Source organism: Rattus norvegicus, chromosome 5 (genome assembly GCF_021556685.1).
Source record: "Rattus norvegicus strain SHRSP/BbbUtx chromosome 5, alternate assembly SHRSP_T2T, whole genome shotgun sequence".
Classification (NCBI taxonomy): Eukaryota; Metazoa; Chordata; class Mammalia; order Rodentia; family Muridae; genus Rattus; species Rattus norvegicus.
Genome location: NC_141538.1, coordinates 108,927,624 through 108,939,257, shown reverse-complemented (window position 1 = coordinate 108,939,257; position 11,634 = coordinate 108,927,624). Strand labels below are relative to the sequence as shown.

Genomic DNA, 11,634 nt, shown 5'->3' with positions numbered 1-11,634 from the left:
AGTATATAGCACATCCAGTATGAATGATGGCATCATCAGGATGTGGCAAGTGCACTCTCAGGCAGTAGGTTTCAGGAAGGAGGGCTAAAGATATGGTGATACGCTGAAGCAAAAAGTGAGTAGACTCAGAACCCACCAATCGAGTCACATGGTACTTCGAAAACTGGCATAATATTAGTATCAGACCACACACACACACACACACACACACACACACACACACACACACAGAGACAGAAACAGAGAGAGACAGAGACACAGAGAGAGACATAGACAGAGACACAGAGAGAGACAGAGACAGAGACACAGAGACAGAGACACAGAGAGAGACAGAGACAGAGAGGCAGAGACACAGAGACATAAAGACAAAGACAGATACACACACAGGGAGAGAGAGAGAGAGAGAGAGAGAGAGAGAGAGAGAGAGAGAGAGAGAGTCAGAGAGTCAGAGAGGGGGTAGGAGGGAAGGAGGGAGATAGACAAAAGAGAATAAAATAGCATTCAGGGGATGATCATTATAGGCTGAAGAACACTGTAGACATCAGTGCACAAAGGGTGGACAGAAAGGGGGATGTTTATTTTCATAATGACTTTGAGGGTACAGGGAGGTACAACCTCATGGCCGGCTGGAACTGGCTCCTAAGAGAGAGAACTATCAGCAAAGCTCTGTCAACTGTAATGAGTCCCCAAAGGGAATAACAATAACAAAACATAATTTACGTATTTGTTCTGCAGAGCCTTTGTGCTGTGAAAGCTTTAACCAGTGTCTACACAGTAAAGGAAACTCATAGAGCCATGAGAGCATCATTTCCAATTTCAAAGAAGCGAAGAAAACATTTGCTCAAAAAGAGCCAATGAGGCCAATTTGGATACTTGGTATATATTTTTATACACGTATGCACTTTGATGTTCTACCTTACTGTTTTCATTGGATATAAGACTTTCTGTTTATATTTGGTATATCTGAGGTTTAATGGGAAAATTAAATTTTGATTTCAAAATCATATCTGAGCTTTGTTCTTTGAGGCCACAGAGAACACACAAATGAGCTCTTCCCTTCCAAAAGGGAGAAAAATGACAGAAAAAAGCTTTGAAAACATTCTTCTGCCTGCTCTGTGATTTCAAAGACTTCCACTTGTCTTTGGTCGCATGGAAGGCTCTGACTCCTACTTAGATGGGATGGCGTTGATTTCTAGGGCCCTGTCTGTTTCCATTCCCAAGTTTCAGGATTAATTATATGTACTGCTGTACCTAAATTTACATGGGTGCTGGGAAATAAACCAGGTACTTGTGTGTGCTGTAAGAATACTGAGGACTGAGCCATTCAACAGCTTCTAAGAACTCTTGCTCTCTTGCTATTGGCTGCCCTTCCCTGCTCTCTCCTCACGTGTTCAGGGCCAGCCTCTATTCCTCTACTCCACTTCTCTCTCTGCCTTTCTCTGCCTCTGCTACCCCATTCCCATCCCCACGCTCCGAGTAAACTCTATTCTATACTAAAAAGAAATCCTGCTTTTAACAATATGTTTTGGGTGAAATTCTTTTCGTTCTTCATACAGACATTATATATATATATATACATATGTGTATATATATATATATATATAGAGAGAGAGAGAGAGAGAAGTTAATGGAAATTTATACTGTGGAGAGGTTGTTGAGAGAGCAAAGAAAGTTGATGCAATAATGAAAAATGAAATGATTGACAAAAAAATGCCCAGACACAAAAAGAAAATGGGTTAAAGAAAGCGAAAAAAGAATTCGAAAGAGAGGGGAAGCATTCAGAAAATAGAAACTAGTGTTTTTCTCCTATTTAAGACACATTCACACAGGATGGTCTTCAGAGAACCTAGAGGGGAAGATCAGGACCAAACAGCTCAGAAGACCACAAGCATTGGCCACATTCACCATGCCTAGTCTCTCTGCTTTCCTAGTGGTCCTGGTGGTGATGAGCCACTGGTCAGCCTGCTGTCTAGGATGTGACCTGCCTCCCACTCTCAATCTCAGGAACAAGAGAGCCTTCACACTCCTGGCACAAATGAGGAGACTCTCCCCTGTCTCATGCCTGAAGGACAGAAAGGACTTTGGATTCCCTTTGGAGAAGGTGGATGCCCAGCAGATCCAGAAGGCTCAAGCCATCTCTATCCTGCATGAGCTGTCCCAGCAGGTCCTGAATATCTACACATCAAAGGACTCATCTGCTGCTTGGGATGCAACCCTCCTAGATTCATTCTGCAATGACCTCCAGCAGCAGCTGAGTGGTCTGCAAGCCTGTCAGATGCATCAAGTGGGGGTGCAGGAACCTCCTCTGGCCCAGGAAGACTCCCTGCTGGCTGTGAGGGAATACTTCCACAGGATCACTGTGTACCTGAGAGAGAAGAAACACAGCTCCTGTGCCTGGGAGGTGGTCAGAGCAGAAGTCTGGAGAGCCCTGTCTTCCTCAGCCAACTTGCTGTCAAGACTGAGAGAAGAGAAGTGAGTCCTGAGACAAAGTGTGGAGAGGACTCTTCTGGACTAGGACACTGTATCACACTTTATAAGTGCTGCCTTAAAGACTCTCATTACTTTCAGTATGAATGCAATCAACCACCTAGATGTTTCAGCAATATTGAACAATTGTTTCAATATGCAAAACCATTTTTATGTTTGCACCCATTTGGGTTTATTTGTTTGTTTGTTTGTTTATTTATTTATTTATTTATTTTTACTGCTAGTAATATAATTTAAGGTATTTCTGTTTAATCTTGCAGCCTATATTTCTTAATATAACAAATCATCACTTATAATTAATTTATTTTGTATTCAAATAAATTTTCTTTATAAAACACTTTGGATTAGTTAATTTGTTATCTATTAACATCAAATATTTTTCACATTAGAGTCTACACTGTAAATAATGTACATGAACACTTTCTAAATATTAGAGAGGATAGACATATACACTGCACAGAATTTAGACAAACCCTAAATATTTTTCATCTTCTTTTCTCTAGCATATAGTATTCTTCTGGCTGGATAGACAGTTGCTGTGCAGAAGACAACCAGAGAGTCTTGCTTCTCACATTCCTTAGTCCCCTTTGACCAAATATGTCCTGGATTAATTTAGCATCTGTTTTCCCTGATCTCATATACTTATCATCTACTCTTATCATTAATGAGTTTAATTGTTTTCGGTTCTAAATATGAGTGAGGTCATGTACAGCAACACAAAACAGATAAAAAATTACTAGCCTGCATATATGGCATAGAAAAGCAAGACAAGAAGACCCTGGGAATTAACCCCACTCGTCATAGCCTCATAAACCAATCCGGGAATAAATCCAACCAGGAGAGTGAAGTGATTCTAAAATTAACCCTTTGAAACACCACTATTCCTTTTCTATTTCCTGGACCTTTCCTCTTCCCATTTTCTACTTCTCTTTTCTGTGACTTGTTTCTCTTTCTCTTCTTCTTCCTCCTCCTCCTCCTTGTCATCATCATCGTCGTCATCGTCATCATCATCATCACCTTCATCCTGCTGGTACAGTACCATCTCGTGGAGCAAGGGTAGCCGCTCTCAGGGATACCATCTCTGAAGATACCTGAATCTTTTTCCTCCAGCAGCCATCTTTTGCCACAGTTCCTCAGCTGGATATTGGAATTGCCTCCACTTTCCAAGCTGATATTTTGTCTGGCTTGGTCATGTCCATTCAGTCATAACCACTCACAGTTCACATGAGAAACTACGCTGTTGGGTTCAAGAACACGGCTTTGCTGCATCATCCACTGCCTCTGGTTCTTCCAATTCGTCTCCCTCTTCTTCAATGGTTCCGGAGGCCAGGAAATCAGCCCTTCCTTTTCTCAGTGAACAGTTGTGAGTCTCTCCATTCATTGGCAGGGACTGAGGAAGAGTTCTGTGGTAAGCATTGGACAGTGCAGGAACCCCCTCTTAGATGTAAGCTCTAATTTCAAATCAGGCATTTTGACAGTATGTATACAACCGACCTCAGGGTTTTCTTTCTAGGAAAGCAGAGAAGAGACACAGAACAGAATTGGAGACTTCAACCATCCAACCAACACTTCAGGAGAGATGAAAAAGTAAATGCAAAAATACAGAGAGTTGAGGCACTGAAAACCCTTGCTGCTGTAACAATTAAATGAATACTTCTGCCATTAGACACATTGGAAATGGAAGACTAATCACTGAATTCGATATTCAATATGAATTAATGGCTGACAAATATATGGGCATTAGTGTCTTAGACTGAAAGTGAAAGTGGAAGTACAGGTAAATGTATACATTATATATGATATGCTGTATATATGATATAATACCATTAATTTTATATATGTATGTATATATGTGTAACTCATGTACGCATACACATAGCTTTCTCCCAGTACCTCCCTGCTGTCCCAGACCCCATCTTTCAGTGTCACTGTCCTTTTTGCCCCTCCCTGATGAGAAAAGCCCTATTGTATGCTCATCATTCTCTCCTCATGACCCAGCTCTGCTCACTCTACAAATGCTGTCTCTTCTTTACATCTTGATTCCTGACTGGAGGTTTTTTAAACATTAAACCACCATTGAAACCAGAATGAAAGAGCTCAAGGTTTGAATGGAATTCTCAGGTACAGGAATTTCCTCTTAATTTTAAACCTTAGTCAATGTTCTTCTAATGACCTAAAGCTAACTGTTTCAACAAGGAAAAGAAATAGAATAAAAGAAAAAAGAAAGACAGGAAAAAAGAGAAAGAAGGAAAGAAGAAAGAGGAAGGAAGATGAAAGGGAAAGAAAGAAGAAAGGAAGGAAAGAAAGAGAGAAAGAAAAGGGAAACCAAAAGTTCGATTATAAGAAAAATTTAGAGAAGAAGAGTGCCACCTACTGGCCTGGCCTGCAAAGAACACACAGAATCCAATTCGGGGGAGTTTTTCATTTTTACAGAATTCTGTTTCCTGGCAGTTTCCTCCACTGAAACAGAATTTTCTCCAGAAGAACTGAATTCAGAAATTCCCTTCAAATTCATCTTAGGAAGGGAAGTCTTCACAGGTCCACAAGTCATGTCATCTGAGCAATGGGCAAGTATGTGTAAATGCTGGGAGCCAAGCCCTCTTACGCACCCTCTGTCTCAGGAATGTTTCAGGAATGTCAAGTCCACTTACACCCTCTATGAAACCTAGCCAGTTATCTGTCTGATCAATATACCTGCAATTTACTGTTTAGGGCTATAGCAAGGGTGGTGACACTAGTGAAATGGACCTTTGGCCCTGCATGGCCTTCCCGCCTGCTTGTCTTTATAAGCCACTGTATCAAAATAAAATTTAAGAGCTTGATCAGACCATAGACTTGCTCTCCTTCTTTGTGCTTCCTGCCCCCCATTCTTTCACCCCTCCCAGGTCTCCACTGAAACCCTACATATAAAAAGGTCTTTTGTATCATTTCCCTCTAGCTGTCTATAACTGAAGTTCTCTGGAGAAGGAGAGGTCTGTGTGCAGTCCTCTTAGTGGTGATTCACAACTAAACTCACATCGTTTTGATCATCAGGTAATGCCTTGTGAAACTGAGACAAGCAACCCTGAGCTAGGAATGCTATAAAATAGTATCTGAGCCTACAGAAGGGATTCTTTAGCTGCTGCTGTATTGCTGTGAGCAACAGTGAGTTGGTAACTGCACTGATCTATGGCTGTCTTCTCATATGTGACCTCAAGATTTAGGTAACCTACTCCACAATGGCCCATCCATGAAGTATAATGTGAATCCATGTTCCAGGCGATGGTCAACCTAAATTGAAGCAGAATAACATAGTTCATACATCTATTGGGTAAGATCTATGTCTTACAGGGGCCGGGAGCAACATATCAGAGACTCTTGACCCCTCAACCTCTTTGAGGTTTGAAGGACACTTGAACAGAGGAATACAATGTGTATCTGTATGTAGAAATGCCAAGGAAATGCTAGACCTTAAGTTCCTTCTTAAGAGTAAGTTGTCAATTACAACACTTTCTCCTTGATGTTTTGTTCTGCCTCTGGACTCCTTGATCAGGAGAAAGATGTCTCTGTCTCTTTGGACAGTAAACATGCTCACACAAGTGTTGCCATGTCTTATTCCTCACATATATATGCATATATATGCATATATGTATATATGTGTATGTGCATGTATATGTGTATATGTATATATATATACATATATATATATCATGGGGACATATGTAAGTGAACTGTGTATTTGCAGAAAATCAAGTGATATGAACTGAAGATCTGTCAATTAAGGTAGACTTTGCTGAGGATTGTAACTATTGGATAAATGGCTATTGGTGTGACTGCTAAACAGATTTCAGATATGACTTCCTGCACTGTTTCTTTGGCGGCTATTTTTAATGTAATCTTCATCACTTCCTTGGTTATTTAATAAAAGTGTTATTAAATAGCTTCAGATATCAACCTGCTCAGAAAATACACAGTGTCATATTATGTTTCAGACCTTTGATTTAATAACTTGTTTTTATTAAACAAAATTTGGGAATCAAGAGAAAGAAATGGAAGGACTGAGACAGGAGAATGCAGTAGGTGACAAAGTACTGAGCCATCATTCCTGTACACAGAAGCAGACCTGATTCACTGCACACTGAATTCACACAGAAAAGACCTTGCGGTCAGGGAGCATCACACAGCTGTCCATGAAGACATATCTGTGTACAGTAACGCAATGTAAGCTAGAGACTGCCAAGTTCGTCAAGTTTCAGGATTGAGAGTGTGAAAACGGCTATATCTAGTTCTCTGTGTCTATTATTCCTGAGTTGCAATGACCAGTACCCACTGATGTAGAGCTGGACACAGAAGCATCTTAACTAATGGAGGAAGTCTACCCTAATGATCTGGCCAACATCCTAGCTAAATCAGTGAGCTGCAAGCCAGTGTCAGGCACTGTGAGGAAGACATCAAGAAGACAGTGACACCCATCTATGTCTTCCATATACACATGCACTTGCCCAGGGCAACACATCTAAAACTCTTTTCACTAGCCAATGAGTTGAAGTCTATTCACCACTTTCTCCTTTATCAGATGAGGTGTATCAAGTCATACATCAAGGTCATTGATGCTAGGCTGTTCAGGTTTTTTTTTAATTGTATTTTTTATTAGATTTATTTCTTCATTTACATTTCAAATGTTATTCACTTTCCCGGTTTCCTGTCCATAAGCCTCCACCCCCTCCCACTCCCCCATACAGGTGTTCCTTCCATCCTCCCCCCTTATCACTACTCCTCCCCTCCCCCCAATATTCCCCTGCACTGGGGATCCAACCTTGGCATGACTAAGGCTTTCCCTTTCTACTGGTGCCCCAACAAGGCTATTCTCTGCTACACAAGCAATTGGAGCCCTGGGTCAGTCCGTGTATAGTCTTTTGGTAGTGGTTTAGTCTCTGGAAGCTCTGGTTGCTTGGCATTGTTGTCCTTATGGGGTTGCAAGCCCCTTCAACTCTTTTAATCCTTCCTCTAATTTCCCCAAAGGGGGTCCTGTTCTCAGTTCAGTGGTTTGCTGCTAGAATTCATCTCTGTATTTGATGTGCTGTGGCTGTGCCTCTCAGGAGACATCTATATCCCATACCTTTCAGCATGCACTTTTTAGCTTCATCAATCTTATGTAGTTTTGGTGGCTGTATATATATGGGCCACATGTGGGGCAGACTCTGAAAGGCCATTCCTTCAGGCTCTGCTCTAAACTCTGCCTCCATATCCCCACCTATGGATATTTTTGTTCCCTCTTTTAAGAAGGAGTGAGAGCATCCATATTTTGGTCATCCTTCTTCTTGAGATTCCTGTGATCTGAGGAGTGCATCTTGGGTAATTCGAACTTTTGGGCTAATATCCACTTATCAATGAGTGCATGCCAGGTGTGTTTTTCTGTGATTGGGTTACCTCACTCAGGATGATATTTTCTAGTTCATTCCATTTGCTTATGAATTTTACGAAGTCATTGTTTTTGATAGTTGAGTAGTATTGCATTGTGTAGATGTACCACATTTTCTGTATCCATTCCTCTATTGAAGGGCATCTGGGTTCTTTCCAGGTTCTGGCTATTATAAATAAGACTGCGATGAACATAGAGAAGTATGTGTCTTTGTTGTATGTTGGAGCATCTTTTGGGTATATGCCCAGGAGAGGTATAGCTGGGTCCTCAGGTAGGTCAATGTCCAACTTACTGAGGAACCTCCAGACTGATTTCCAGAATTGTTGTACCAGTCTGCAATCCCACCAACAATGGAGGAGTGTTCCTCTTTCTCCACGTCCTCGCCAGCATCTGCTGTCACCGGAGTTTTTGATCTTAGCCATTTTTACTGGTGTGAGGTGAAATCTCAGGGCTGTTTTGATTCACATTTCCCTTATAACTAAGGATGTTGAACATTTCTTTAGGTGTTTCTCAGTAATTTGGAATTCCTCAGCTGTGAATTCTTTGTTTAGCTCTGAACCCCATTTTTTTTTAACTTGAGTATTTCTTTTTTTAAAATTTATTTAATACTTAATAATAATTCTTTGGTTTCCGGGCAAACATCCCTCTCTCCCTCCCCTTCCTTATGGGTGTTCCCCTCCCAACCCACCCCCATTGCCGCCCTCCCCACAACAGTCTAGTTCACTGGGGGTTCAGTCTTAGCAGGACCCAGGGCTTCCCCTTCCACTGGTGCTCTTAATAGGATATTCATTGCTACCTATGAGGTCAGAGTCCACGGTCAGTCCATGTATAGTCTTTAGGTAGTGGCTTAGTCCCTGGAAGCTCTGGTTGCTTGGCATTGTTGTACATATGGGGTCTTGAGCCCCTTCAAGCTCTTCCAGTTCTTTCTCTGATTCCTTCAACGGGGGACCTATTCTCAGTTCAGTGGTTTGCTGCTGGCATTCGCCTCTGTATTTGCTGTATTCTGGCTGTGTCTCTCTGGAGCGATCTACATCCGGCTCCTGTCGGTCTGCACTTCTTTGCTTCATCCATCTTGTCTAATTGGGTGGCTGTATATGTATGGGCCACATGTGGGGCAGGCTCTGAATGGGTGTTCCTTCAGTCTCTGTTTTAATCTTTGCCTCTCTCTTCCCTGCCAAGGGTATTCTTGTTCCCCTTTTAGAGAAGGAGTGAAGCATTCACATTTTGATCATCCGTCTTGAGTTTAATTTGTTCTAGGCATCTAGGGTAATTCAAGCATTTGGGCTAATAGCCACTTATCAATGAGTGCATACCATGTATGTCTTTCTGTGATTGGGTTAGCTCACTCAGGATGATATTTTCCAGTTCCAACCATTTGCCTACAAATTTCATAAAGCCGTTGTTTTTGATAATATTCCATTGTGTAGATGTACCACATTTTCTGTATCCATTCCTCTGTTGAAGGGCATCTGGGTTCTTTCCAGCTTCTGGCTATTATAAATAAGGCTGCGATGAACATAGTGGAGCATGTGTCTTTTTTATATGTTGGGGCATCTTTTGGGTATATGCCCAAGAGAGGTATAGTTGGATCCTCACGCAGTTCCATGTCCAATTTTCTGAGGAACCTCCAGACTGATTTCCAGAATGGTTTTACCAGTCTGCAATCCCACCAACAATGGAGGAGTGTTCCTCTTTCTCTGCATCCTCGCCAGCATCTGCTGTCACCTGAGTTTTTGATCTTAGCCATTCTCACTGGTGTGAGGTGAAATCTCAGGGTTGTTTTGATTTGCATTTCCCTTATGACTAAAGATGTTGAACATTTCTTTAGGTGTTTCTCAGCCATTCGGCATTCCTCAGCTGTGAATTCTTTGTTTAGGTCTGAACCCCATTTTTTAATAGGGTTATTTGTCTCCCTGCGGTCTAACTTCTTGAGTTCTTTGTATATTTTGGATATAAGGCCTCTATCTGTTGTAGGATTGGTAAAGATCTTTTCCCAATCTGTTGGTTGCCGATTTATCCTAACCACAGTGTCCTTTGCCTTACAGAAGCTTTGCAGTTTTATGGGATCCCATTTGTCGATTCTTGATCTTAGAGCATAAGCCATTGGTGTTTTGTTCAGGAAATTTTTTCCAGTGCCCATGTGTTCCAGATGCTGCCCTAGTTTTTCTTCTATTAGTTTGAGTGTATCTGGTTTGATGTGGAGGTCCTTGATCCACTTGGACTTAAGCTTTGTACAGGGTGATAAGCATGGATCAATCTGCATTCTTCTACATGTTGACCTCCAGCTGAACCAGCACCATTTGCTGAAAATGCTATCTTTTTTCCATTGGATGGTTTTGGCTCCTTTGTCAAAAATCTAGTGACCATAGGTGTGTGAGTTCATTTCTGGGTCTTCAATTCTATTCCATTGGTCTATCTGTCTGTCTCTGTACCAATACCATGCAGTTTTTATCACTATTGCTCTGTAATACTGCTTGAGTTCAGGGATGGTCCTTTTATTGTTGAGGATAGTTTTAGCTATCCTGGGTTTTTTGTTATTCCAGATGAATTTGCAAATTGTTCTGTCTAACTCTTTGAAGAATTGGATTGGTATTTTGATGGGGATTGCATTGAATCTGTAGATCGCTTTTGGTAAAATGGCCATTTTTACTATGTTAATCCTGCCAATCCATGAGCATGGGAGATCTTTCCATCTTCTGAGGTCTTCTTCAATTTCTTTCTTCAGTGTCTTGAAGTTCTTATTGTACAGATCTTTTACTTGCTTGGATAAAGTCACACCGAGGTACTTTATATTATTTGGGTCTATTATGAAGGGTGTCGTTTCCCTAATTTCTTTCTCGGCTTGTTTCTCTTTTGTGTAGAGGAAGGCTACTGATTTATTGGAGTTAATTTTATACCCAGCCACTTTGCTGAAGTTGTTTATCAGCTTTAGTAGTTCTCTGGTGGAACTTTTGGGATCACTTAAATAAACTATCATATCATCTGCAAATAGTGATATTTTGACTTCTTCTTTTCCGATCTGTATCCCCTTGACCTCTTTTTGTTGTCTGATTGCTCTGGCTAGAACTTCAAGAACTATATTGAATAAGTAGGGAGAGAGTGGGCAGCCTTGTCTAGTCCCTGATTTTAGTGGGATTCTTCAAGTTTCTCTCCATTTAGTTTAATGTTAGCAACTGGTTTGCTGTATATGGCTTTTACTATGTTTAGGTATGGGCCTTGAATTCCTATTCTTTCCAGGACTTTTATCATGAAGGGGTGTTGAATTTTGTCAAATGCTTTCTCAGCATGTAATGAAATGATCATGTGGTTTTGTTCTTTCAGTTTGTTTATATAATGGATCACGTTGATGGTTTTCCGTATATTAAACCATCCCTGCATCCCTGGGATGAAGCCTACTTGATCATGGTGGATGATTGTTTTGATGTGCTCTTGGATTCGGTTTGCCAGAATTTTATTGAGTATTTTTGCGTCGATATTCATAAGGGAAATTGGTCTGAAGTTCTCTTTCTTTGTTGTGTCTTTGTGTGGTTTAGGTATAAGAGTAATTGTGGCTTCATAGAAGGAATTCAGGAGTGCTCCATCTGTTTCAATTTTGTGGAATAGTTTGGAAAATATTGGTATGAGGTCTTCTATGAAGGTTTGATAGAATTCTGCACTAAACCCGTCTGGACCTGGGCTCTTTTTGGTTGGGAGACCTTTAATGACTGCTTCTATTTCCTTAGGAGTTATGGGGTTGTTTAACTGGC

General features: G+C 41.0%; 1 protein-coding gene across 1 annotated transcript; it reads left to right on the top strand.

The window, feature by feature from the left end:
- Positions 1–1,880: 1,880 nt before the first annotated feature.
- On the top strand, positions 1,881–2,522 carry Ifna4l2 (interferon, alpha 4 like 2). The gene has a single exon (NM_001409065.1). It carries the CDS (start codon positions 1,907–1,909, stop codon positions 2,474–2,476), a length of 570 nt encoding a protein of 189 aa, NP_001395994.1. The 5' UTR covers positions 1,881–1,906; the 3' UTR covers positions 2,477–2,522.
- The last annotated feature ends 9,112 nt before the right edge of the window (positions 2,523–11,634 follow it).